The sequence below is a fragment of the Ziziphus jujuba genome, chromosome 11, assembly GCF_031755915.1.
Source record: "Ziziphus jujuba cultivar Dongzao chromosome 11, ASM3175591v1".
Taxonomy (NCBI): Eukaryota; Viridiplantae; Streptophyta; class Magnoliopsida; order Rosales; family Rhamnaceae; genus Ziziphus; species Ziziphus jujuba.
This window is the reverse complement of record NC_083389.1, coordinates 12,548,439-12,573,904: the sequence shown is the minus strand read 5'-3', so window position 1 is coordinate 12,573,904 and position 25,466 is coordinate 12,548,439. Positions and strand designations below refer to the sequence as shown.

Below are 25,466 nucleotides of genomic sequence, written 5' to 3'. Positions count from 1 at the left end.
TTCTATTTATGTTTTTTATTTTTCAATTTTTTAAATTGATTTGATAGTTGATAAATATATTTAATTACTATCGATTAATATTAAAATTATTAAAATAAATAAATAAACCTGCAGTGAACTTGAGGGCTGGCGCTTTTCTGGGTAACAAAATCTACGTGGGAATCTCAAGGCCCTCAAAAGAGGCTTTTTGGGCCTTACTCTGAGTTGGTCCAGCTTTGCACCGAAGGAAAAGAAATTATTGGGCCTTACAATCTGTCACTAATAAAACTATTTAGTGCTAAAGAATTGACTATGAAAATAGACCACTTATAAAAGGTGGTTGGAGAAAAGGCAAAGACAGAGACGGAGAGAGAAGAAAGAAAGAAAGGAAGGAATTTATGTAGAAGGCCACGTATTGCATTCGTTTCTGGATTCTGAAGAAAGAAACCCCGACGCTCAATTTTGGCCTTTTTTTTTTTTTTTGGTTGGATTTTGCTTCACTCTTCCTCGTTCCCCTCAATTCCCATTTGGGTCAATATTCCAAATTCCTCGATTGTTTGTTTGTTTTTTTTTTTTTTTTTTTTTTTTTTTTGGGTCTTTTGCAGGTAAACACAGATGGGCAAAACGTCTTCTTCTCACAGGAAAAAGCGCTCCAAGAAGGGCATTCAGGTTTTTTTTGGTTTTTTTTTGTCCTTCACTATTTCTAATTGTTGGGTTTTAGGGCTTCCTCTGTTCTCCGTTTATATGTGTGTTCTTAAAGTTACTTGTTTTATTATTTATTAAATTCTTTTAGTTTTTCTTTTCTTCGTTAATTTCAAATTTTAACCTACTTTTAATATTCTTATCATTCTGTTCGGATCCTGAGAAATTTTGTAAGAAAATAAAAGAAACCAAAAATTTCCTGGTTCACTATTTCCTGTTTGTGGTCCCATATAGCGAAAGTGGAAGCTTAAACACTACGGAACCCAATAAATTAGGCACATTGATGATTGATGCATGCATACATATACATCCAAATATGTAGATACACGCACATATAATATATATGCAAATGTATATATATATATATATATAATATTGAATTTCTAATTTAGTTGTTATTTCTTTAGTTTGGTTTTATTTTTGGTATGTTGGGTAAATTTTCTTTTTCAATTAAAATATTTGTATGTTAATACATTATGTGGTTGGTTTAGGCTCGAATGAAGAAAAAGAATAAGAATAGGAGGAGGAGATATGAATCCAAGAAGCTTCGCCGTCATGATAACTCCGATGATGATTCAAGAACTTCAGTGTCAGTTTCATCCTACTCTTCTAGTTCTGAGGATGATAACCATAGAGGCAAAAGGGCTCGTTCTCGAACTCGAAAGGATGTGATAGGTAAGAAGAGGACTCGAAATCGCTCAAGTAGCCCTGAAAGTAGTGAGGATTCCCCCCATGTAGGGAAGAGAAAAAGGTCAAAGAAAAAATATGATTACGAGGCTAAGAAAAAAATCCATGCAAAGAAGAAGCCTAGGAGATATGCTAGTGATAGTTCCACAAGTAGCAGGTCTTTGAGCTGCTCAACTTGTTCAGATCGGAGTATTAGCAGTCATGAGATTGAAACTAAAAGGTATACAAGCAGGCATAGAAAAGATGAGAGACATAAAAGAAATTTGGAGGAGGTTAAAATCAGGAGTAAAAGGAGTAGATATAGGTCAAGGAGTCGTTCTTTATGCAGTTGTAGTGAAAGTAGTGATTATCAGAGTGATCAGAAGGTGTTGGGTGAGAACACTTTTAGGCGGTTGCGATCAGTTATTACTGTTACTGAAAAGGACAATGAGGGCAGAGAGTTAAATAGGGATGAACATAAAGAAGAGATTATATACTTTAATGATGATTATCCTTCCTGTAGAAGCAATGATAGTAATGAAGGGGGAAGCAAGAGGGAGGGAGATTATTATTCACATGTTGGATCTGAGAAGGACTTGGGGTTAGAGAATGTTCAAGGGGATGAAGCTGTTGTCTCAGATGTTAGAATCTCCAAAGTTGAAAACCATGGTGAGGGCCAATATAATGGAAGTATCCCTGCCTGTGATGAACTTCAGATAAATCATCCAGTGAATGAAAAAGTGAGTGAGGTCTCTGGAGCTATTAGTAGTCAGAGTGGTGATGACTTGGAGTCACTTTTAAGACAAAGAGCTTTGGAGAATTTAAAAAGATACCGAGGAGGGCTCCAGACAATTGAAAAAACTGCCGCTAACCAGAAAAATAAAAATTATGGTGATGTGAATCACTCATCATCTCTGAAACCTGAATCCGTTCAAAACAAGTTCCTTAAGACGGATGGTCCTAGATTGGTTGGTGCAAAGTCCTCCAAGGAGGATGATGCTGAAGTGGTTGGTTCAAACAAAACTAAATTAGTAAAAGTGATAAGAGTTCCTACTGTTGGGAAAGATGTCGCATGTTCTTCCCAAAATGATGAAAATGTTCTAGATGGGAATACTGGTGGCAATGAATCTCTGTCTGTTTCTGCCAAACAGAATATTGGTCATCCAACAGAGCAGATGACCATTTCTGGTAATCCTAATGAAAAGGTAAAAAGCACTGGTACTGTACAACCAAAGTTGGCTACAGCAGTAGTGGTGCGTCATTCATCAAAAACTCACTCCACTATTCAGCAAGCACTTGTTTCGCAGGAACATCCTGGTGGAAAGGTGTTGGTTAGTAAAAGTAGTCCAGATGAGACTGCTGCTAAAACTGCTCCAACTTTTAATAGAAGTAACAATAATAATGGTTTAGATGTCAATAATACAAGTGGTTCAGGTGCTCCTGAGCCTTCGACCTGCCTTAATTCTGCCACGGGAGAGAATAGGTCGGATATAATGCAAGATGAGGTTAAGGATGGCTCACAGTTTGAGCAGAAGACTATGTCTGTAATGCGGGGTGGAGAAATGGTACAGGTAGGTTATCTGGTCCGTTGTAGATTTTCAAATTTACTATAACAAGTAGGCTTTAGTCATTTAATTTAGTGGGGTATATTTTTTACTGTCTGGATTTAATCTTTTCTTTTGTTTATCGTTTTATTTCTGATAATCCTGCCCAGGTGAGCTACAAGGTATACATTCCTAAAAAAGCTCCTGCTTTGGCCAGGAGGCAGCTCAAGCGGTAATAATTGATCAGGTTCTGGGTGCAAATACGACTGCTGTAGTTGTCTAAATTTATTTCTATAACAGTTTGTGGTAGACAACTTTCTATCTGCAAGCTGCCTTTCAATGCAGTATCTGAAGGCTTATAATTTATAGATTCAAGTCAAAAGGCAAGTCATGGTGAAATTGCTTGTTTAAGAGATGAAAACTTGTATGGACGACCCAAATTGTTGTTTTGAGTTCACTAGGATATTTGTTCTTACATTTTTGGTATAATTATGATCCAGGTGTAAGCGACCTGCTTGCTTCAGTATGTAATGTGAATTGACGATTGCCTTCCCGTTGGTAAAAATAACTTGTTTTTGGGGCTTCTTGACATACATGTTGTGCAGGGACCCTTCTTAAAATATGCATAAATCTTCAATGTCATAAGAAATTATAGTCTATTTAAATTTAAATAATTATATACTATTAGATTAGACCCAGTTATCAAATTACATTATATTTTAGATGTGGATCCTCAGCTTATTTTTCACTCCATGTGTAAGTGACAATTCAACCGCCATGGTTGGAGACATTTTTGCCATAAGGAAGATCCTATCCTTTTAAAAAGTTTTCATCAAAAAGAACCTTTCGAAAAGTATATGGGATTTGAAATTAGGTTCAGCAATGTTTAGCCTCTGATAATTTCACTGTTTCATAGAATGGAAGTTAACCAAGACGACCAAAACAAAAAGAATGAAAGTTGACAAAATTTTTACATTGAATACTGTGCTCCCTCTGGCTAGACAGATCCTCAAAACAACTGTTTGTTTTAGCCATTCCTGCATGTCAGGAAATAATATACAATAAAAGAAAATAATTTACAATCAAAGGAAAAAATAAGAATAAAAAGGAAAGGCGCTGTTCGAAGATGACCGTCCAACTTTCTAATGGAGTAATGCTTCTGGCTGTACAGGTTGAAGAAAGCTCAAAGTTTCACCATCAATCACTAGGGGTTGATTTTTTTGTGCCATGCACACATGCCCAACCATCCATCTCTGACACGGATATGCCTTCCAATAACTCTGTATATCGCTCTATAATATGTGGAAGCTGCATGAAGCATATGGTAACAAAAAGGAAGAAGTGAAAAAATCAGATCAGTTTATTAGACATCACAGAAAATCATAATGGGTTCAAGCATATTAACAAGCTGGAGCTTGGAAGTCACAAGCTTTGATAGAGCTCACGGTTGATTATGAATCTAAAAAGCTAGGAAGTCACCTGCTCAGATAGAACACCAGAAAGACCAACCACTGCCCCAGGCTTGGCGTAAGAGACTATATTTTCTGCTAAATCCAATAGAGGATTCAAAAGCACATTCGCTACAACAATGTCATACTTCTCTGTTTCTGGATTCGCTTTCATTCCATACAACCCCTGTTCTTCCACAGCTCCACATGAATCAATGTCTATAGACCTTTTGGCAGGAGCCATTTGTACTCGCATTTTATCAGGTCCTATGTTGTTCAGAGCAGCATTCTGGCATGCAGAAGCAATTGCTTGAGGATCTATATCAATTCCAAATGAGGTGGCAGCTCCAAACTGTTTTCCCAGTCAACATGATGAATTAGGATTTCACATCTAAGCTGGCAAAAACACTACTTTGCTATTTGGCAATAATTTTAGGGGGAAAAAAAATGGAGTTCTTCTGACAATCTGGCAAAAAATTCAAGAATTGAAAGAATTTGGTGAATAAATTCCTAAGAAATTTTAACATATTGGGATCAGTCCTTCAGTTTCCCTAATGTTTCCAACAATTATATTTCTCGGAAAATGGCTTATGAGTGAAAACCATTTTTTTTGGGGGGTCAAGAATAAGTAAGACACTGATTCAATAACTTGTCATACAATAATTATAATTATCCATTCATCACTCAGGAGTCCAGCTATCAAGATCATCACTGAAATTTCAAGGTTCTTTCTTTCAAAAGTGATATGCATCCAAGAGCTTCATTCAAAGAAAAAAACAACCTCAGCTGTCAAATTCTTCTATAAACATGGATGGCTTTATCACAAGGTTTCTCCAGTGAAAGACTTCTATGGAAATTGAATTATACAGAGAAACCAACTCGGAACAACAGTGCAAAACCACCAATCTAAGGGAGCAGTTGTAATAGTAACTTCTTTTAGATTTAAGTTAAAGGCTCGTGTATAAATGAATACCTTAATTGCTGCTATTGCAAGAATTCCAGAACCTGTGCCATAGTCCAAGAAAAGTTCTCCCCCTTTGATCAAGCTATGAAGCAGCAAGAGACACAATTTAGTGGTGGGATGCTCACCAGTTCCAAATGCTAATCCAGGATTCAGTATTATATTTGTTGCTTGAACATCCTGTAGCAGCAAAGCAAAGAAAGTTGTATTTATTCCATATAACATCAACTGTAAAGTGTAAACATCAGATTTTTCTTTGTGATCCAAACTTAAAACAATAGCTGCAGACCACATAAAAAGATGGACCATTGTTCTAGCTGAAAGTTATACATAGTCTATTACATTTCCAATAGCTCCAAGTTTCTGAAATTGATGGGACCATAACATGGTTCCTTCTCATCCTTAATTTTGGTTTATTGTTCATGTTCAACACATGCAAGGCTAGCTTTATGTCTCATTATTGGATAAGCCTCTATATGAGGCGAAGTTTTAAGTGTATGTTTGTGTTAGCTTAATATAGTTGGACCCACTTATTTACAACTTGAGGTTTTCCAATTGATAATAATGCAACAAAGGAAATTTGAATAATCATACAGGGGGAGTTCTCCACTCAGGTACAATCCAAAGTCCTTCTGTAACTTCAACTGGATTGAATGATTCCTGAAAAAACAGGAAAGCATATTTATATAAAGTTTTTCACTAAAGCATGATAAATATTTTATCCGCACAGCCAAGACATTAATTTTCCACCATGTAAAGTTTAACCCAAAGAATACATTTTTAAGTAGAGGTGAGAAAATAATTCCAGTTCCCATCAGCAAAGGGGCTAGGTTAGAAAAAGTGTACTGATCGACTCTCATGAGTCATTCCTTTTCAAGAAATAACACATTGCACTAATCAAACACCCATCACAGTTAGAAGAATAGCCTATTTCATCTGGAAATCATACCAATAACTAAGATCAGTTCCTTCATCATTGTGTGGATTGGAGATAATAGTGGGCATCCTCTTGCACAAAAAGTGGTTTCATTGCTAAAATGGGTCGACCAAAATTTAAATACTTTCTTGAAAATCCAAACGGTTTGATTATACAGATGTCTGCAATGGGCTACCAAACGGTCCAAACCTACCTTTCATGGGTTTAGGAGGGGTGTCTGGGCTTCGTAAAATAAAGGTTCCAGAAAGAGAGAGTGTAAGAGGGTGGGGGAAGAGAGTAGAGTGCATTATGTCCCAAAAAAATTAACTCATTTGCATTAAACAGCTTAGAATTTGCTCAGTTACTGACAACTCTTGTAGATATCCACTATAACAAACATAGATAAGGCACAATTAGCCAGCTCAATAAACTAATCGATTGTTATAACCAAGGCAGATCAGAAATAAACTGACTTGTTAAATGAAGCAGCATTGGGACTACTTAGAAACTTCTTGTCAGAAGTTGGTATAATACTTTAAATTAGCAAAAGATTTTTATAACACTGAGGAGAGTAAAGATAAAGAAGCAACATGAGCACTTCAAGATACAATTCAGAATTATAAAATTACCAATTTAGACCAATAGCAAAGTTACCTGAGTTTTCTTTATCCAGTCATATTGCTCGCCCATCTTAATTTCATAACTAGGTATGTCCTTCAAGCCTATGGAATCAGCAGCATGTAAAATGCATATTTTCACGTCATGGCCTTCAGGAAATATGGAATCAATACAAGTCTGTGTAAGTGAAATTAACGAGTAAGAATAGCAAGAAAGTATACAAAACTAGAATAGAACCCTGAAAATTAAATCAAATTGAAGAATTGCAGGGACATATTCCCAACAATTTTATAGATAAAGTTGACCACCTACATTTCTCTCCATTATACACTGCATTTTATGCGCCTACCACTATAGTATCTTCTTGTTCTCTCTCTCTCTCTCTCTCTCTCAAATCTCTTTCATGTCTAGTGCTGCATATTTAGTATGGACACGTATATCATGCTCCACACCTCTTTTTTTTTTTTTTTTGGGTGCCCTTTTTGTCGGTAATAGCATGCTCCCAAACTGACTAAAACACCCATCTTATGATCTATGGCCAAAGTGATTTGGACACAGTAGGGGTCATAAGTATCAACATATTGACATACCATCCAGCAAAATAAAGGGATTCAGAATGATATGTTAATTCAAAAACCAAAGTATGACTTCATCATGATCTTCTCTTCGTTCTCTACTATTCACTATTAGTCACTAATCTTCTTAAAAAGAAAATGGAAAGATAAAAGAAAGCCTTTAAATAACGAACGAGATAAAACAAGCACAAATGACAAGAATTGTGAAGCAAGTCATATAAAATACAAGCTCATAGCATCATTCACCTCATCAGAACTCTCATTGACATCTTTCTCATCGATAGTGGTCGAACTTGCACCGAAGCATAAAAGAGCTTCTGAAAGTGTATCCTGGCCAATAAAAAGTAGAATAGATTGAAATTTGATGAAACCAACTGTTCTACTGAAAAATAGGACAAACACCATAACCAAACCTTAATAAACTTATGGTACTATAAAATGGTCCAAGCATTTAAGAAAATCCATTCAAAAAAAAAAAAAAAAAAAAAAAAAAAAACCACAAGACCAAAAATAATTTTCCTTTCACATTTCAAGCTGAAAAAGTTCCAAAGAGGAAAACAAACATAGGAACGCCTGTTATGTCTTGCTCAGGCTTCCTCTTATCTTCGTCTGTTTTTCATTGATTCTCATTTTTTTCCCCCCCTCTCCGCAGCAACCAAAAACACAATAAAGTTACAACCTTTCTACGAAACAATGCAGATAAACCCAAACGAAGGTAAACCCAGATTGGAATCTTTTTCAAGAAAAAAATTGGAAAGAAATATACTCACCGCAGCATCATTTGGACAGCGAATCCGAACTGAGAGGTAAGGAGAAACGAAGGAGCCGGTATAAAGAGCCTCGGAAGAAGAGGATGAAGAAGAAAGAGACGCCGAGATGTTTGCAGGGAAGGAGCTGGGATTGCATGGCTCAGTGGGTTTGCGGTTTATGAAGAAGAGAGGGAGAGGAGAGGGAAATGGGTGAGCGAGATGGCGAGAGGGTTTGGGGAAGCAGCGAGTGTTTATCGTGTAGAACAACTGTTTGAAGAAATGACTCAACATTTTTGCCTTCGCTCCAAAAATGCTCTTGTTTGTCGGCTTCGTCACTGTGCATTTCAGTTTGGATAATAAATTCTATTAAGAAAAATGAAATATTTTATCTTCTATATGATCAAATTATGTTTTTTTTTTTATTCTTTTTATTTTTATAACAAAGATAAGATTTTTAACGGTATTGTAAAATTATTTCACAAATATAGATATATATATATATATATATATTTTGTCTTTTTGATAATAGTGTTAGTTTTCTTGGACGACAATTTTGTGGCAAATTAGTCGCCACCCAAAAACATAGAGAAAGAAATTATAGAAATTAGGTAATCGTAAGAAAAATGGCGTTCTCGACGAACCCATTGTCTCTTAGCGTCCCCGACCCAGCATTCGAGACATGGCTGCGGGACAGCGGCTACCTCGAAGTCCTCGACCAGCGAACCTCCGAACTCCACCGCATCTCGCACTCTGTCCCTTCAACCACTTCGACAAACTCCGTCGTACCCACCTATTCCACCACCACCACTGTCACCGGCGTCTTCGTCTCTCTTTTGTCCCGTATCCTCACGCTTCTTTCTCTTTTCACTCTTAACCCATTTGCCAAGCTCACTACTGATGATTTCTCCGGCCAGACACCGTCTTGGACTACTTTGTTTGTTGGGTCTTGCCATTCCTACTGTTTTCCTTCGTCTTCCTCACAGGCTCGCTTGAGGGTCCATGAGAATGTCAAGCGCTATGCTCGCAATTATGCTACCCTCTTCGTCATCTTCTTTGCTTGTACTTTGTAAGCTCTTTTTGCTCTAATTCTCTGAGTCTGTGTTCTAGGATTAATTTTGAGAAGGGGGTCCTGTTTTGTTCTGGAGAAAACATTGAGAATATGCAAGGGAGAAAAATTGGATTTTGAATTGAATTTTATGTAAATGAATTGCAGTTCGTGGTTGCTGAGAGAACTGAGGAGTGGATTGAATTGGGAATATTGAGTCATTTTTTATATGGCTTTTTGGGATTCGGGATTTGGAGCTTGTGGTTTTTGTTGCTTTGGTTTTATAAAAATTGGAAATTTGATTAAAATTTTTCTCGACTTAAAGATATGTACATGGATGACCTTGTTAAGCTTCTTTGTTCCATAGCTTCTCCGCGCAGATGATGGAAGAGTTTAGATTAAATTCTCTTCGATTTGTTTGAATTTATTGATAATTGCTTTTGTGTAATCTATAGGTTTCAAATCAATGCTCCTTTTTTATTATTATTATTGTTATTGTTATTTTATATATATATATATATATTTATATAACTCTCTAATCAGCTGTCTATATAACTCGGAATAAATTAGGAAGTCGTTTCATTTCTATGATTCTGACATACGGTATCACTTCAACTAACCACCTGATTAGAGAAGTGGTCTGTTTCTTGCGTTTCAAATGGCAAGTTCAAGTTTGTTTTCAATGCATTAAATTTTCAAGAATTAGATAGTGTATGAAAGAATCCAGTGGAATTGGTATCATGACATATGCACAAGGCTTTTAGCTAATTTCTTTTCATTTGTGAACTCTTCTAGTTGCTGATTTAATTTCGATGAAAGAATTTAAATTTGATGGATATAAAGTGTCTTTTTAATACGTGCAGAGAGTTTAAGAAAACAAAGAAGAAATCTATTTACCATTGTCTAGTGCAATAATTGGCTTAGTTGAAGCAAATTTTCTGTTTTTCTGACCATGGCATTGATTCCCACCTCTCTCTCTCTCTCTCTCTCTCCTTTCTTCTATTGTTATGGAAGTGGGATTTTTATAACAGTTATGTGTCATTTCCTTTTGATTTTATCTAATATATTTCTTTGTCTTGTGAATGGTTGAAGGTACAAGATGCCAATTGCACTTGTTGGATTGTTATCGTCTTTGGCTCTATGGGATATTTTTAAATTTTTTAGTGAAAGATGGGGACTGGATCAATATCCAGTAGTTCGGCAGTGTTTGATTCGTGGTGCCCAATGCGGTGAGTTATTGACTTTTTTTGCGTTTAACCAGCATTCTTTCACTGTATTAAGTGAATAAAGGAAACATTCTTTATTTGTGCTAGCTTCTTAAGGGAAGGAAGTTCAGATTGTGATGATTTTTGAAAGGTGCAATTTCTTGTTTATAATTCGAAACTGTGAAAGTATAAAGAATTTATGACTGTGGATTCCATCTGCTGTATGGTTTGTATCATGTAGGTTCATTTTAGACTGAATCGGCCCATTTCATTGTGTGGTATTATAACCCTCCTTTTTACTCAAAAGGGTTTTCCTCTAGGTCTTGTGACTTCTTAGAAACTATCACATTTTCTTGAAGGAGCCCCTATGTTGTCCCAGTAGTTTTCATTTATCTTTTTTGGTTCAATGTTGGCCAAGCAATTGCTCAGGCATCCTGTATCTTCTAAGATTGTTGAATCCTAATATCCAAATTTTCTTGGTAAGAGCTCCTTACCTTGGTGTTCAAGGAACAATGCATGCTCTAATATGCCTTAATCTAGCCGTTGACATTTGTCTGAAACTCTCTCTCTCTCTCTCTCTCTCTCTCTCTCATATTGTGTTTTTAAATCATATGAACCATGTTGCAAGCTAACAAATGCCCAAAAAAATTTGTTTGCTTTTTGGACGTTAATTGGTTGCCTTCATGTTTGCAGTAACTGCTGTTATTTTGATATGTTCGAATGTTCAAATGGCTCTTTTCTGGGCACTGGGCGTCAGCTATGCAGGTGAATTTTGGATAAATTTCTTTATTTCTATGCATCCTTTTTACTTTGTGCAAGCCTTTCTCACATTTTAAACCTTTTTTCTTCTTCTTTTTTTATTTTTTATTTTTAATATTCAAAGTCATGGTTTTGCATGCTGCATTTCGGAAGTTGACGCCTGTAAAGCAAGATTTTCGGGGAAGATGATAAAGCAAAATTCTCAAAGGAAGATGGAAATACTAGTTTCTAACAAACTAACCAGTATGTAAATTTATCTTTAAGTAAAGAGATCAATATTTGTTTCGCGCTGCTATGTAAAAATACTACATACCATGCAGGAAGTAGTAAGATCCTCACCTCAAGCTGCATCAAGGCCTGATAAACGAAGTTGCAAGGGTACTCGATGATGGGATCATTTTGTTATGGCACAAACTTCATTTTCCAAATGTGCTAATTTTTTGTAATCTGATCTAATGAATTCATCAATGGCCTAATTGTTGTGTCTAACTGGAGGCTTATTGGTTTTTTGAGTGAGTTTGAGAGCATTAGGCTTATAATTTGCTTCTCAGTCAAAGTTGGTTGTAGATTTGTGATGATTTTAACTAAATACTAAAAAGATTTATGCCCCTAAATTCTGAACGATTTATACAATTCATACTGAACACACACACACACACACCAAAAAAAAAAAAAAAAAAAAAAAAAAAAAAAAAAAAAAAAAAATCAATTTTTTACTCCCATCAATCTTATGCTAAAAGGCCAAATGACAGCCCTCTAGTTTACTCCCATCAATCTTATGCTAAAAGGCCGAATGATAGCCCTCTAGATTTTCTCTTCTTCTTCTTCTTCTTTTTTTTTTTTTTTTTTTTTTTTTTTTTTTTGGTAAGAAAAATATGGTTCAAAATTTTAGGATATCACAGTTATAATGTTTATTTTGTTTATTTTCAGCAAATAAAGTAGCCTAAATTGACGAGAATGGGACAAAAAAGTAACCAGTACACTAATGAAACAACCCTATAATCTGTATGACGAGCTGCCAACTGAATCAAACACTGGATAAGTACACACGATAAATGAGAAAAATGAAAATGAGATTGGAAGGAAAATAAAGTCTACGTTATTAAAAAAATAAAATAAAATAAGTACTTAGCAAACTGCTTAATGGTAAACTATCTATGCAATTATCACATTCGGACCATTTTTCTTCTTTTTCTTTTTTGCTTTTTGGGGTAAATGATTGGAACCATTTTCATCGTACAACATTATGTTGGTACTCTAGTCAGTATTAGAGTGGAGAATGAAAAGACTACCAAAAAAATAAAAAAATAAAAAAATAAAAAAAAGAAGAAGAAAGGGTAGATTTTAGTTAGCGGCTGAGAATCAGGAGAGGAAAGAGTTCTAAACTTTCCCTGTTAATTTTCTTGTAATTAGGTTGTATAATCTCATTTGACCTTTAGGAACCAAATGTTGCAAAGAAAGCAGAATAAATCTGAAGCAAAAGAATTCTTAAGCTGCAGAAAGATAATTATTAATAAATCAAAGTAAAGTTTTTGTAAAATTACAATGACAAATGTTATTTTAGCAAGCCCCTAAATTATACAGCAATGCTGTGACTGTGAAACAAAAATGTTGAGATGAAAAAAAATAATGATCAAACAGTTAATAAATACAGAATTTCTTACAATGATATGTACATTGAATCAGTATGAATGCACATGCGGGAATCACACTACAAAAACATAGAAAAAAATTTCTGTGTCAATCTCCTTTAAGCTTGGTTGAGATCTCGTGAAGCTTGGCCCTGCCATCTGCATCATTTACAAATAATTAGCAAACGCAATGAAAATTCTCTAATTTCCACTTGCAAAATTAAAAGAAGCACAACCATGATTGTCTTCTTATTTATTTATTTATAGTTTTTTCCTTCCTATATGAGCAGACATCATCTTAAGGTTGGGTCCCTACTATTCCCTTGTCATTTGAAGGTCCCTAGTGTCTCTATGAAGCATTACTTTTGGCATTGACATGTTTCCCATTTGTTAAATTACTATCAATGTGAAAAAGAAATCATTTGACCAACCTTGAGAGCAGAAATCTTGCAAGTGGGCTCAAATTTGTATTCGAAGGGAATTCCTTGTTCGGCTGCTTTTTCTTGTTATCGGCTTCTGCATTCACGTTTTGTGTTTCTTCAGAGGCTGTCTTACCTTTCATGAAGAGATGAGAAGCCAGATCATTCAGATCTTTCAACGATGATTCTTTTGAACTACAAAGATTTTCATCTACATGAGTCTTTTGAACTAAACATCATCAGTCAGCCTTTTGAAGTGGCAAGAAAAACAGGAGTAATATAAAAAATGTGGAAGAATTTTTTGAACCTTGATAATCGCTGAAGTAACCTGCTGATAAGAACTTCACAAGATCCAGGCTTCAAGCGCTCCATATTGATTAGCGAATTTGCAACTGCATGAACAATGGACCCTTCAGAATCATCAGCATTCACCTGCATCATCACATACACAGAGGTCAAATATGGTAGGTAAAACTACATGTGATGTTAAATGGAGGCCCTTGAGCTGCACTTGAAGATGGACCTTCGTTCAGACTTCAAAGTGCACACAAGGCATGAACCTAAAAGAAAGTTTATATATTTGAAATCGAAAGGAAAAATGTACTAAATTAGAGTCCATTCAGATATTCAGATATCCATTAAAAAATAAATCCATAAACTTTTGCACTTTGGCTAAAATGGTTTAGAAAAAATTTCCAACAGCACAAAAATAAATTTGACCATGACGATTTCTAAATAGGTCATCAAATTCTTCATCCTCTTAATCCATGGATACAGAGCTCGTTGCCAGGTAAAAGGTGGAACCATGGAAACTGTACAGTGCAAGGAAAAACAACTATGTACAGGATACCACCATATCATGTACACAATAACAAATAAAAACTAACAATTAAATCATCAATAGGTCAGTATCTTTCATTGAAAGTTGTGCTTTGCCCTAGTGTGCATTACAAGGCAATTTAAGAATGATATGCATGCTTCTTGATTAATGAACGCATATGTGCTTAATAACAAACTTCTTGAAAATTGATATAACTAAAAATGCAGCCCTTGCAATTACTTGTTTGACACAAACAATTAAGTTTCAGCAGAAAAGGCTTTATTTATTTATCATATACTTTTTTTTTTTTATGAGATTTATTTATCATATACTTAAAAGAGATTTCATTGCAAAGACCTTGAGGAGTGTCACCAAGTAGACAAGATAAGAATAAAATCCAGCAAAACTAACATAATTTAACAAAATAAATAAAAATCTAAGGTTACCAATATAGCACTATAAAAGGAACAACAGTTATGGAATTTACTGGGTGTTCACCTCTTTTAAGGAAGGGATGAGCAGCACTGATAATGGTGTACAGGAGGATAATATTTTTGCATATTCTTCATCATCACTTGCTTGGAGCAATCTTGGTAATGTTTTTGGTGCATCAAAATACTCATGGGAATTTCTAAGGCAAAGAAAGAGTACACAACCAGAAATCAGTATGCCAAAACCAGTCCTATATATTGATGATAATAAAAGAAACATATGTACTAGCAGCTTCTAGGCTAACAGATGTACCTAGAAGAATCAGAACTATTTGGGATTCGCTCTCTTCTTCTGTTTTCTGGGCCATCGATCTTGCCCACAGCAGACCTTTCCCTCACATTTCCTTTCCTGAACCCTGCTTGAATGGCTGCTTTTGCCTATAATCAAAATGTCAACCAAACGAGGAACTTTGATTATTCTGGATTGTGGAAATTTAATCTTTCAGGAAAATTAAAACCCCAACTGCAGGGGTATTTTCAGTTATGAAACCCCTAGGTTAGAGTACTGGACTGGAGAAGGATGATGTATTTTAACAATAAATTTTATTATTATTTTTTTTTTGGGGGAAAAAATGTGACCCTTCAAGTGACAGGAGTGAATGGGGAATCTCTAATGTCTCTTATAATTATAACTGCATATGTCAGATGTAATGGATGGATATAACTATCTGTCTTCTTCGCTACCTCCCACTATTAAACTAGTTGTCTAGCTTTCTAACAGAGCACACAAAACAAGAAACTTAAGCTTGAAATAACTCAAGTGGTTCTGAGGAAAAATCAAAAAGCTTACTAATTAAAACAAGAAAAAAATAAATAAATAAATAACAACAACGACCTCAGCAAGGTTTGCAGCACTGTCTTCAAGTGAGGAACTTGAAGTTCTTTCTTGATTTCCCAGCCTGGATTTAGGAGTTCGAGGAGAATCAGAATCGTCATGCTGGCCACGGAATACAACAGTTCCACTGGGAGAAGCATCATCAAAAGAAGCATATGTGCTGCTAGACTACATAGCAAACACAAAGCTAAGTTTAATATTTGAGCGACCACATCACAGGAAATAATTTATTAATTTTAAATTTATTGTAATATTAACAGAAAACACACCAAAGATATTTGATCATGAACCTGAGCAGATAACTGGGACCCTTTTGGAGTTCTAATAACAACAGTTCCTGATCCACTAACAGACAGTTCTTCCTGAAAATTAAGCACTTCAAATCCTTAAAACATTCCATATGCACAATATGGGAGGCAAAAATTTAGTGATGCAAATATGCCCGGATGAAATTAAAATTAAGAGAGGGAGTTTAATAGATCATGTTAATGAGTTATGTATTATTTTTTGGCAAAAAAAGTAGACAACCTTGACAGGCCATTATCATGCACTAAAACCTAACTAAACTAATTACTTTTGGTACCATGAAAAAAACAGAATGATGCAGCCACATGTGATTCCAGGCATTGTGGAAACAGTAGAGAACAACTTGGCATGCTTGTAGCAAGTTAACTTTCCCAATTGTGTTAGTTAAAGAAAAAACCAAAAATACGAATCCATTGAACATATGAGTTCATAAATATTGACGACATATAGCTTTACCTCAGTCTAATTCAATTGACATATGAGACAGTGGAGAAGAGACTCTACCTACAACAAATATGAGGAAAGCGAGACTTACATCTTCATAGTTGGTCTCCTGATCTCTAGCATCTTTTCCAAAAGAATCTTCAGGTGCATTTCCAGATGCCAACAACCGTTGGTTACCACTTTCTGGAATTCTCCCAAGTGTAGCCTGATTATATGGAACTTCTGGCTTTCTTTCTCTAGCTTGGGGTGGTTTACTTCTAACTGTACCTGTACTTTGTGGTCCACTAATGCTGAAATCCCATCCAGCATATTTCAGATTTTTACCCTGATTACTGCAAATTTATATTATTGGTTAGAGTTAAGCCAAACAATCAGCAAAACACTTTCAATCAACAACGGTAAACCAACCTAGCTCGAACAGTTTCTTCTCTTAAACTTCTTGTCACCTTCACTGTATCAGACGTCTCTACAGCTTTAGGACCATTTCTTTGGGTCTCTGCATCTTCCTTTATTTGATACTTTGGACGTTCTCTGTCAATATCATAAAAGGCAGCACATCAACACTATGCTAAACCACAGAGCATTTATGCTCCAGTTAAAGTTATTGATCCAAATTTAAACACAAATGACACATGTCACGAAAATGTTTGAAGACTGACATCTGATGTGCAGTTCCTATGTTTTAAGCTCCCTTATACCTTTCAGTAAGCATAATTGATAGGGACATTTATAAAACAAAATGTGCAAGTACATAAAACTACAGACCTTATTCTCTCTAAAAGCCTTGGGCTCTTCCTTGCATTCCTAATAAATCGGTGCTTCAGAAGTTCCCTGGCACTTGGTCGCTGAATTTCATAACAAACAAAAACCACGGGTCAAACTAACTGTAATAAAGCTATATAGTTTTTAACTATTACTATAGTGGAAGATCACAAATCACCATTCAAATTAGCAGTAGATATTGAAATATTACAAACACAAAGTACCACGTGTACTAGGGATGCAGCATAAAGAACATGATTTTTTAGAGTGCTTTTTCTTTTTTCATTTGTCATACAAAAAAAGTGAAATTAAATCTATTCACAAGCAATAAATGTACCATGCCATGATTCTACTGAGTTGCAAATAAGTCAAAATAAAGTCAGTCACACCTACGCTTGGGAGGTTGTGGGCTTGAGACGCTGGGGTGGAGGAAAATTATGGTAAATGATTAAAAAAAAATATATATATATATATATATATAAAGTCAAATTTCCCATATTGTAATAAAATACTTCAAAAAGGATCCCTGTTACTGCAATTCTTAGTTGCAATATGGCTTCTTTTAAAAGCCTAAATTTGTTAAACAAACTGAATAAACAGAAAATTTCAACTACTTTTTGATGCTTTCCTTTTCCTTTTGTTCCACATAAATCCGTTAGGCATATCAGTTAACTGTTCCATTAGGCTTCTCAGTTAGGAATATTCAAGATTCTACTAAATCCTTTACAAAACATTGCATCTGAAAAGGATAGGATGTTCATTTTAAAACAGTTAAACTACCACAGGTCTACCCTGTGGCAATTCCACTCAGTGTGAATATAAAGTATCAACTAATGACTTCTTTACATCCATCTTAAGGGCAAAAGGTGATGCAAATCAAATAAACTATGGTGTGAAAGCACATACCCTAATCAACAATATATATATATATATATAAGAAATCAAATAACAATAATGAAACGGAAATAACAACTGGGCATTTGGAGAGTATAATATAATTACCTCAGCCGGTGCCTTCTTTAAACAAAGTGAAACAAATTCTTTCATAGGACGAGAAAAATGTTCATCCAACTGCACAATAGAGAGAAGAAAATGATCAATATAAATTATGGAGTATTGTTTACATCTGATTACAGAACTTCATCATTCTAAATTATCTAAAACATATAACCAAAAAATTTTGATAACCTGAGGTGGGTTTTCTCTAGGTATAATGAAAAGAACTCTCATTGGGTGAAGATCAGAAAGTGGAGGCTCCCCTTTCGCCATCTCTATTGCAGTGATTCCCAGAGACCAGATATCTGCCTGTATCATGAAAGGGGTCCCATTTTGCCAACAATCAAGGCTCAGCAAGACTCAGAATGATGCAGAAGAGGGGAGGTATAAAGCAACAGCAAGACAAATTAGTCGACTAAAAAGATACCTTCTCATTGTATCCATCCGAATTCTGAATTACCTCTGGTGCCATCCAGAATGGCGTTCCTACAAATGTCTGGTGTTGTTAAACAAATTAGTGTATTCCAGATAGCAGAAAATATTAACATTACTAACAAGTACTTGCTAAGAAAAGCAACAGTCCACATCATCAAAATGAACTACAACAGATATGTGGCCCTCATTCATTATAAAGCAAAAAAAAAAAAAAATAAATAAATAAATAAAGTAGATGGGTAATAACATCACATAGTCAACACCTCTCCTGCAGAGATGGGAATGATGCAGAAAAACAGCAGGAGAAATCAATTTGATGCCAATAAATCAATTTACCATTCAACATTCACAAAATGAACTAAAGAAAAGTAGAAAAGGCAATAATTAGTCGCATTTTAATAATATTTTAAGTTAGTTTTAAAAATTATTTGCACATCATACTTCTTATCATAAAAGGAAAGCATAATTAAATAATCTCATTGCTAATTTGATAAAGAAAAACAGCACCGATTTCGCAAAACATAGTACCTTCCTCCTTGATATGGTTTTTGTTAGCTGTGCAGAAACACCAAAATCTCCAACCTGTTACAGTAACAAATCAATCGGATGACCAAATGCAAATAAATTTACCCCAATTGTAATGTCTATCCTTCTCCTAGTCCTTCCTATTTTTATGCTAATGCAAGCCTGTTTTGAGCATGAAAATGTACCTTAACATCACCATTCTCAGACAATAGAATGTTTGCCGCTGCAAGAATTATAAGAAGGTCACCATCTGACCATGAACTTTAAGAACAAGAGACATGAATTTCACCTAAAAGAAATTAAATAGAGCAGCAATTATGAAGTAAAACAATAATAATAATAATAATCTAACCTTTGATATCTCTATGAATTTTTCCTTCATTATGTAAATATTCAATTGCATGCAGCAAGTCACGAAGAATGCAAGCAATTGAGGTTTCATCCAAAGGTGGACCAGACTGTATCTGCAGAGATAAAACATCTTTAGTTTCCTGTTAAAAAGCATTACACAGGCTATCTTATGCTTCTGTAATGCAGGCAACAGGAAAGAGGCAGCAAAAGAAATTCAGTGCATAATGTCCCTATCAAAAATATGCTTCATCATTTGTCATGGCATTGATAACTTCCAAGTTTACCGATTCCAAAAATTAATATTTATTCATTCATATGCAATACAGATAACCAGGTCCATTATTTCTATATCTAAGACTAGTGCGAATATGGTGAAAAGCTATCATACCACTCTATTACTTTCTTAGGACTCCATCTACTGATGCCAACTATTGAAACAAATTCATGCAAACCACAAGCATGCCATATTCAATTTGGATGTTCATACTCATCCAATTTTATAGCTCCCCAATTAGAGTCCATTCTCCAATCAGATATGTCAATTCTAAGGTAGGATATATAAGTATGTCAGTCAAACTTGGAAAATCAGATATATCAATTCTAAAATTAGGATATATAAGAAACGTCGGACAAACTTGGAATTTACCATGCATGTGATGATAACCCAAATTGTCCCAAGAGCATTTATTAACAAAAAATGGCCAAATAATATATAATTCAGTTTTACATTCTAATCTTTCACAGGTGAACCCCATATATCAAGCATGGATAGAGTTTGACTTTAAATGCACAACCTGAATATACTCTGTGAATTTATTTATTTATTTTTTTTTTCAAACAAAACTTGAAAATATCTCTATCAGAAGGGTCAATCCAGTAGTTCAAACAATATACCTGTGAACAATATATCTGTGGACATAAACAACATTTAGTAGACCATTGGTAATTGTTTACTTTAAATGCTTGCCGGCCAAATGATGTATAATTCAGTTTTACATTCTAACACTCCCCCACCTTTCACAGGTAAACCCACGCATCAAGCATGAATAGAGTTTGACTTGAATTTTCTTTTCAAAGAAAACTTTACCTCTACCAGAAAGGTCAATCCCGTAGTTCAAATAATATACCTTTGGACATAAACAATATTTAGTAGACCATTGGTGATTGTTTACTGACCATTGGTGATTGTTTACTCTAAAAGCTTACACATTAAGGTTTCACTTATTTATGTATATGATGAGATGGCAAAATTTGCAACCCATAAATTGTGCTAGAAAGGTGTCAACCCACCATTGAACAAAAATACATACTAACATGGTTATATGTCAACCCACCAAATTTAAAAACCAAAACTAAGGACCTCCTTTTTAGGGAGAAACATGGTAAATGATATAAGATCACAAGAAAAAGGAAAAATCACATAAATTAATGAGTCCTGGAAATTAAATAACTTTCACTTTTGAGTATTAAAAATGTAGAAGCAAGTCAACAGAAGTAACCTACTAGGTCAGCAACAGAGCCACCGGCCATGTATTCCATTATAATCCATAGTTTAGTCTGGTGGAGATAAGAACCATAATATTCTGTAATATAAGGACAGCGACATTGTGACAGCACAGAAATTTCCTGACACAAAATTGACATATATTATCAATCTAAGTTTTTAAAGCTTTTCAGATAAAGAAATACTAGACAATATAGAGTATAAGATAGTACCTTCTGAATGTCTTCAATTTCATCTTCTCTGCAGATGACAATACACAAATAGAAAACTTTAAAAACTAGCTGCAGGGTGATAAAACATTGAATGGTTGGGAAAAGCATATTCTACGGTACCAAGGAGATTGTATGCTAATAAAATGACACAGGAAAATTTTAAGCCATATCAAAAGATGCATGCCAGTTGTCCTGTTCCACAGCATTCTAAGTTTCTAACTCAAGGTTCCTAGCATGAAAAACAAGGGCAATGCAGCACCATTAATAAGCTATGCAGCAGCAAGTTCTACATATGTACAATATTTTGCTGCACAAAAGCCCATTAGAAAGTTGATTGATAAAATCAGGATTGATTGTAATCAACTTTCATGGTGTAGATAAATTCGTACAGTTAATTTTATCTGATTCTGTAGGTTTTATCCTACCCCCTGCCATTTCCAATTATAAATTAATTGAATAATAATGAAATGATGGTAGCCATGCAACAATTTGAGGGAAGAAAGGAAACAATATTCAGAAACTTAGCTGCTTGAACAGCAAAAGGTTACATTGATTTTATGAAATTAAATCAAACATTGTTTCTGACCATCTCGCACATCTAGGCAGAGCAACAGGTCTACATATCTTTTTTCCACTTTTTTTCTGATAGAAACATATGGCCCCTTTTTTTTTTTTTTTTATCACTGTCCAATTTATGCTAAACAAACAGTCTTATCCAGAAGCAACACTCATTGCCATTACCATTAGAAGTGCATTGCAGAACTTCTGTGAGAAAAAATTCTTCTAGAAAGCTAGTTTCATTCATACATGAGAAAGCTTGCATCCAAAACAGAATGGTCAACGAAAATGCCCAATGTACTCTTTATTCAACATACTAAAAGGCAAAAATAAAGATAAAGATGAAGATGCTGCAGAAAGATATATATGAATAAAATGAAAGCCATGTACTTACGACTCTTCCAAATCAATTACTTTAATAGCAACTTCTTTGTTAAGCTCCTTATCAAACCTGCAAGTCAGCAAAGTCAGCTCAGAACGAATCAATTTTCAGATTATGTTGTCCCAACCACCCCACCCCCGAATATAAATTTTTCACAAGATATTACTCTATGAGAGCTCATGATCAGGATCAGTTTTCTACCATCATGATCCCAATTCCACATTAAGATAAAGTATGACAAAACTACTAGGAAACAATCAAACAACAAATTAAATGCAGATAATACAAACAAGTTCTCAGTTTATATAGTACCTTCAGTAATTCAAGTATAATTAGCAATAATTTGGTAAACTAAAGTGATCAAATTAAATATTAAATAAGTAATCTTATCAAGGCAGTGACCAAGCACATTCAAGAAACCTCCAGAAATCGAGACAGATACCTACTACTCATGAAGCTCACTTAATAAGTCCCCAAAAGAAACTGTCAATAACTATATAAATTTTCTAAAGACCCCCCCAGACTCACAGTCTAGATAAGCCTTCCTTCAAAAAATAATGGGTAAACATGCAAATGCAAAGCAATAATTAATAATTGAAGAAATGCCTAGTTGTTCTCTGATTTTATTTATTTTCGCATTTCATTCAGTTCCATCCATAATTCAGTATTTGCTCAAGTCATCCATTTCCTATATTCTAAGCCTTGAAAAATCTAATTCACCTTCAATTGACCTTCAAAACCAAACAAAAAAAAAAAAAAAAAAACATTTCCTGCTCCAAATTAACCCTTCTCAAGTATACCACTCCAACCACATCCTCTTGAGAACATCTGAAATCCTAATATTCACAACGCCTTTACAATAAACCAACCTCCCCACAAACCCCCCAACACACACCACCCCCCCCCCCCCCCCCCCACCACCACCCCCAAAAACAAACAAACAAAAAAAAAAAAAAAAAAAGGTGTGTGTGTGTGTGTATCTTCTTTCCTCCCAGGAAGAAGTACCTTACTCATAAAGAAGACGTTTTTTCATTCTAGAAGTAACAATGTCAGTAAACATTGTGGGATCCTTGCTTAACCATTCAACCCTATGAGCCTCAGATTAGCTATAAAAATTAAATCCAGAGATTTCAACTCTTCATCTTAGATATTGTATGTTGAACTGTATACAGTTAGGTAGGTCATATATCAATAATCCATCCATTTATGTAATTCAATAATGACCACCCTTTTTGTCAGAAAACAACTGCTCAAGTTTCAACTTCTATAGATAATGAGAAGAATAAAGAAAACATTGATTAAGTTGGTTACTAAAACCCACATATTAATAAGTAATTTCACTTTAAAGGTGCCATATCTATGGTTCTACCTACATTGCTGACTACTAAAAACTACCTCTAGAGAGAGAATTAAGTTAGAATAAAATTACTATCCCATTATCCCAAAATTTATAATCAAAGATAACTTAGATAAGAACTAAAACTAATAGCTATGTATCATTGACACCTCTCAACTTAAAAGCGAAATGCAAATGTTATCTGCATAGCACAAAATGGGAACACGGTTTATTCCAATACAGACTTTAGGCATGTCTTCTGTCCGAGTTTCACTAATACTCTTAACGTTTTCTTATTAGCATCCACAGAAAACATAATGTGAAAAAACGAATGGATTGCAGCAAAGTCACTTATGCACAATGAAAATCTGTAAATTCATGCTTACCCCTTGTAGACGTCCCCAAATGATCCTCTCCCAATTAGCTCGACTGAACTAAATCTTGATCCTGCAGCCTCTGCTAGACCTGCCGCATCAGCCATTTTTGTGCGCAAACTGCTATCCTGACAGACTAAGCCCTTACAACGGAGGTCAGAAAATAATCACAATGAAGAATAACTTGCAGCCAAATATTTTCCAAGCCTAAAAAACCCACTTCCAATTCGCAACCCCAAATTCAGAAATCCCAAAATGTGTTTCTATAAATCCAAACATTGGCTTCAAACACCAAATCTGAAACAGCAATGTAAACAGTAAATCAGTAAACCATGTATCTTTCCTGCAGAATTACAAATAATCACACATTAAAAAATAAACTCCACCACCACTTACAAAAAAAAAAAAAAAAGGAAAAAAAAGAAGGAAAGATATCAAAAAAGAAAAATTGAAACATAAATAGATATGTAAAAGATACAATGCAAAAGAAGCTCGTGCACTCAACGCAAAGAAGGATATGGGTATGATTAATTTCCCAATTCTCGTTAGGTGAAGTGGGATTCACTAAAGTGACATGCCATCAGAATTATTGCAATTTAGGAGGGCTCAAATTTCGAAATGGCGAAAAGCGAAAGCGAAACAACAACAATAAACAACAACAACAACAACAACAACAACCAAACTATTTCTTCCAACTGAGGTCTCTCAGTTTCATCCAAATTCACGAATATTGTTAATTAAAAAAAATAAAAATAAAAATAAAAATTTTAATACAGATTGAGATTCAACACTTACCCATAAAAATGGGATTCCAATGCATATGCAAATACGAAATAGTCTTTCTGTATTGGAAACACAGATCTCTTCCAGCTTTCTCTGTCTTTATTATCGCTCTCTCTCTCTCTCTCTGTCTCTCTCTCTGTGTACTCGTCGCAGAGAGGCTTTGCGAGCTTCCAAGAGATCGAAAAGAAAGTGTTGGTTTTTCTTTCCTTTTCTCTCTCTTTTTTATTTTTTATTTTATTTTTAATTTTTCAGTAGAATTCTTAATAAAAAGATTTTTCTTCATCCCTTTTTTTTTTTTTTTTTTTTTTTTTTTTTTTTTTTTTTAAGAAAATCTATTTGGGCCTAAATTGGACTGGTGACAGAACCCATACTCTTTAAATCAACCAATTCGTATCATGCAAAGAACATTTCCGAGACCTTCTAAAAAATAATATTTTTTATTTTTTTTTATAGGTTTTTTTTTTTTATGAAAATATTATAGGTACCTAATGATTGTATTTTCAATTAAATTATAACAACTTTTAGCGATATCTCCTCGAGTAATCTATATTTTGAGCTCATTCATGTGATTTTTTTTGCTCCAACTCTAATTTTGTTTTTAATAAATAATATATACAATATACCAGATCTAAGATATTGATAATTTCCGTAATATTTTTTTAAAATTATGCAACCATACTCAAGTTTATGCCATTATTACTCTCCTTGATCAGCACCTTTTTTGTTTTTTTTTTTTGATGACTCGGTATTCCTGTTAAGTGGCTTAAACATATTATTATATTTAAATAAATAAATATTATGTTAATAATTTTATTTCTTGTTTTTAATTAATAAAAGAAAATAAATAACACAATTTTAAATAAATTTGTAATTAAGGAATAAAAAATTATTAATTAAAAATTTATTAATGGTAAAATTAATATATCATATTATAATATAAATGAGTTATAATTGTATTAGGTTGGATTGATATTTTAATTTAGTAAATTTAGTTAAATGAGTCGATTTTAATTTAAGCAAGTTAACTTGAAAATGACACATTTAATAATCAGAATTTAATCTAAATTTATTTATAATAAATTTAAATTCGTTAATTTTATGTCGTTTTCAGAACATGTTATTGTGTTATGATCTA

The 25,466-nt window shown here is 34.3% G+C and overlaps 4 protein-coding genes across 17 annotated transcripts; 2 read left to right on the top strand and 2 right to left on the bottom strand.

Moving 5' to 3' along the window:
- The first annotated feature begins 321 nt into the window (after nt 1–321).
- On the top strand, nt 322–3,482 carry LOC107432543 (uncharacterized). Its single transcript, XM_060812564.1, has 3 exons — nt 322–648; nt 1,173–2,918; nt 3,062–3,482. The coding sequence occupies exons 1-3, from the start codon at nt 595–597 to the stop codon at nt 3,125–3,127; spliced, it is 1,866 nt and encodes a 621-aa protein (XP_060668547.1). The 5' UTR covers nt 322–594; the 3' UTR covers nt 3,128–3,482.
- Nucleotides 3,483–3,843: 361 nt separating this feature from the next.
- Nucleotides 3,844–8,564, bottom strand: LOC107432544 (uncharacterized). Of its 2 annotated transcripts, XM_016043700.4 has the most exons (7): nt 8,180–8,557; nt 7,656–7,739; nt 6,871–7,011; nt 5,895–5,960; nt 5,313–5,480; nt 4,371–4,691; nt 3,844–4,199 (listed from the first exon to the last, which is right to left on the bottom strand). In XM_016043700.4, the coding sequence occupies exons 1-7, from the start codon at nt 8,447–8,449 to the stop codon at nt 4,089–4,091; spliced, it is 1,161 nt and encodes a 386-aa protein (XP_015899186.3). In that variant the 5' UTR covers nt 8,450–8,557; the 3' UTR covers nt 3,844–4,088. The 2 variants fall into 2 exon arrangements, with proteins under 2 accessions (XP_015899186.3, XP_048321157.2); XM_048465200.2 differs by lacking the exon at nt 5,895–5,960 and having other exon boundaries at nt 8,180–8,564.
- A 113-nt stretch (nt 8,565–8,677) lies between these two features.
- LOC107432465 (PRA1 family protein H) lies at nt 8,678–11,781 on the top strand. Of its 4 annotated transcripts, none has more exons than XM_025066912.3 (5): nt 8,678–9,224; nt 10,296–10,432; nt 11,102–11,173; nt 11,321–11,410; nt 11,488–11,781. In XM_025066912.3, exons 1-5 carry the CDS (start codon nt 8,782–8,784, stop codon nt 11,526–11,528), a joined length of 783 nt encoding a protein of 260 aa, XP_024922680.2. In that variant the 5' UTR covers nt 8,678–8,781; the 3' UTR covers nt 11,529–11,781. The 4 variants fall into 4 exon arrangements, 3 of the variants coding, with proteins under 3 accessions (XP_024922680.2, XP_060668548.1, XP_048321161.2); XR_007238350.2 differs by having other exon boundaries at nt 8,680–9,224; nt 11,292–11,410; XM_048465204.2 differs by having other exon boundaries at nt 8,680–9,224; nt 11,292–11,781.
- An 871-nt stretch (nt 11,782–12,652) lies between these two features.
- Nucleotides 12,653–24,602, bottom strand: LOC107432558 (uncharacterized). 10 transcript variants are annotated; one of them, XM_060812750.1, is made up of 22 exons: nt 24,344–24,599; nt 23,769–23,891; nt 23,561–23,684; nt 21,851–21,907; nt 20,899–20,926; nt 20,686–20,808; nt 19,184–19,295; nt 19,017–19,054; nt 18,835–18,888; nt 18,299–18,367; nt 18,064–18,180; nt 17,878–17,946; nt 16,879–16,958; nt 16,522–16,644; nt 16,205–16,445; nt 15,633–15,725; nt 15,364–15,531; nt 14,782–14,906; nt 14,536–14,668; nt 13,525–13,649; nt 13,230–13,412; nt 12,653–12,957 (listed from the first exon to the last, which is right to left on the bottom strand). In XM_060812750.1, the coding sequence occupies exons 3-22, from the start codon at nt 23,653–23,655 to the stop codon at nt 12,918–12,920; spliced, it is 2,073 nt and encodes a 690-aa protein (XP_060668733.1). In that variant the 5' UTR covers nt 23,656–23,684; nt 23,769–23,891; nt 24,344–24,599; the 3' UTR covers nt 12,653–12,917. The 10 variants fall into 10 exon arrangements, with proteins under 10 accessions (XP_060668733.1, XP_015899212.3, XP_060668732.1 ...); XM_016043726.4 differs by having other exon boundaries at nt 23,769–23,845; XM_060812749.1 differs by lacking the exon at nt 23,769–23,891 and having other exon boundaries at nt 15,654–15,725; nt 24,344–24,600.
- Nucleotides 24,603–25,466: the final 864 nt, after the last annotated feature.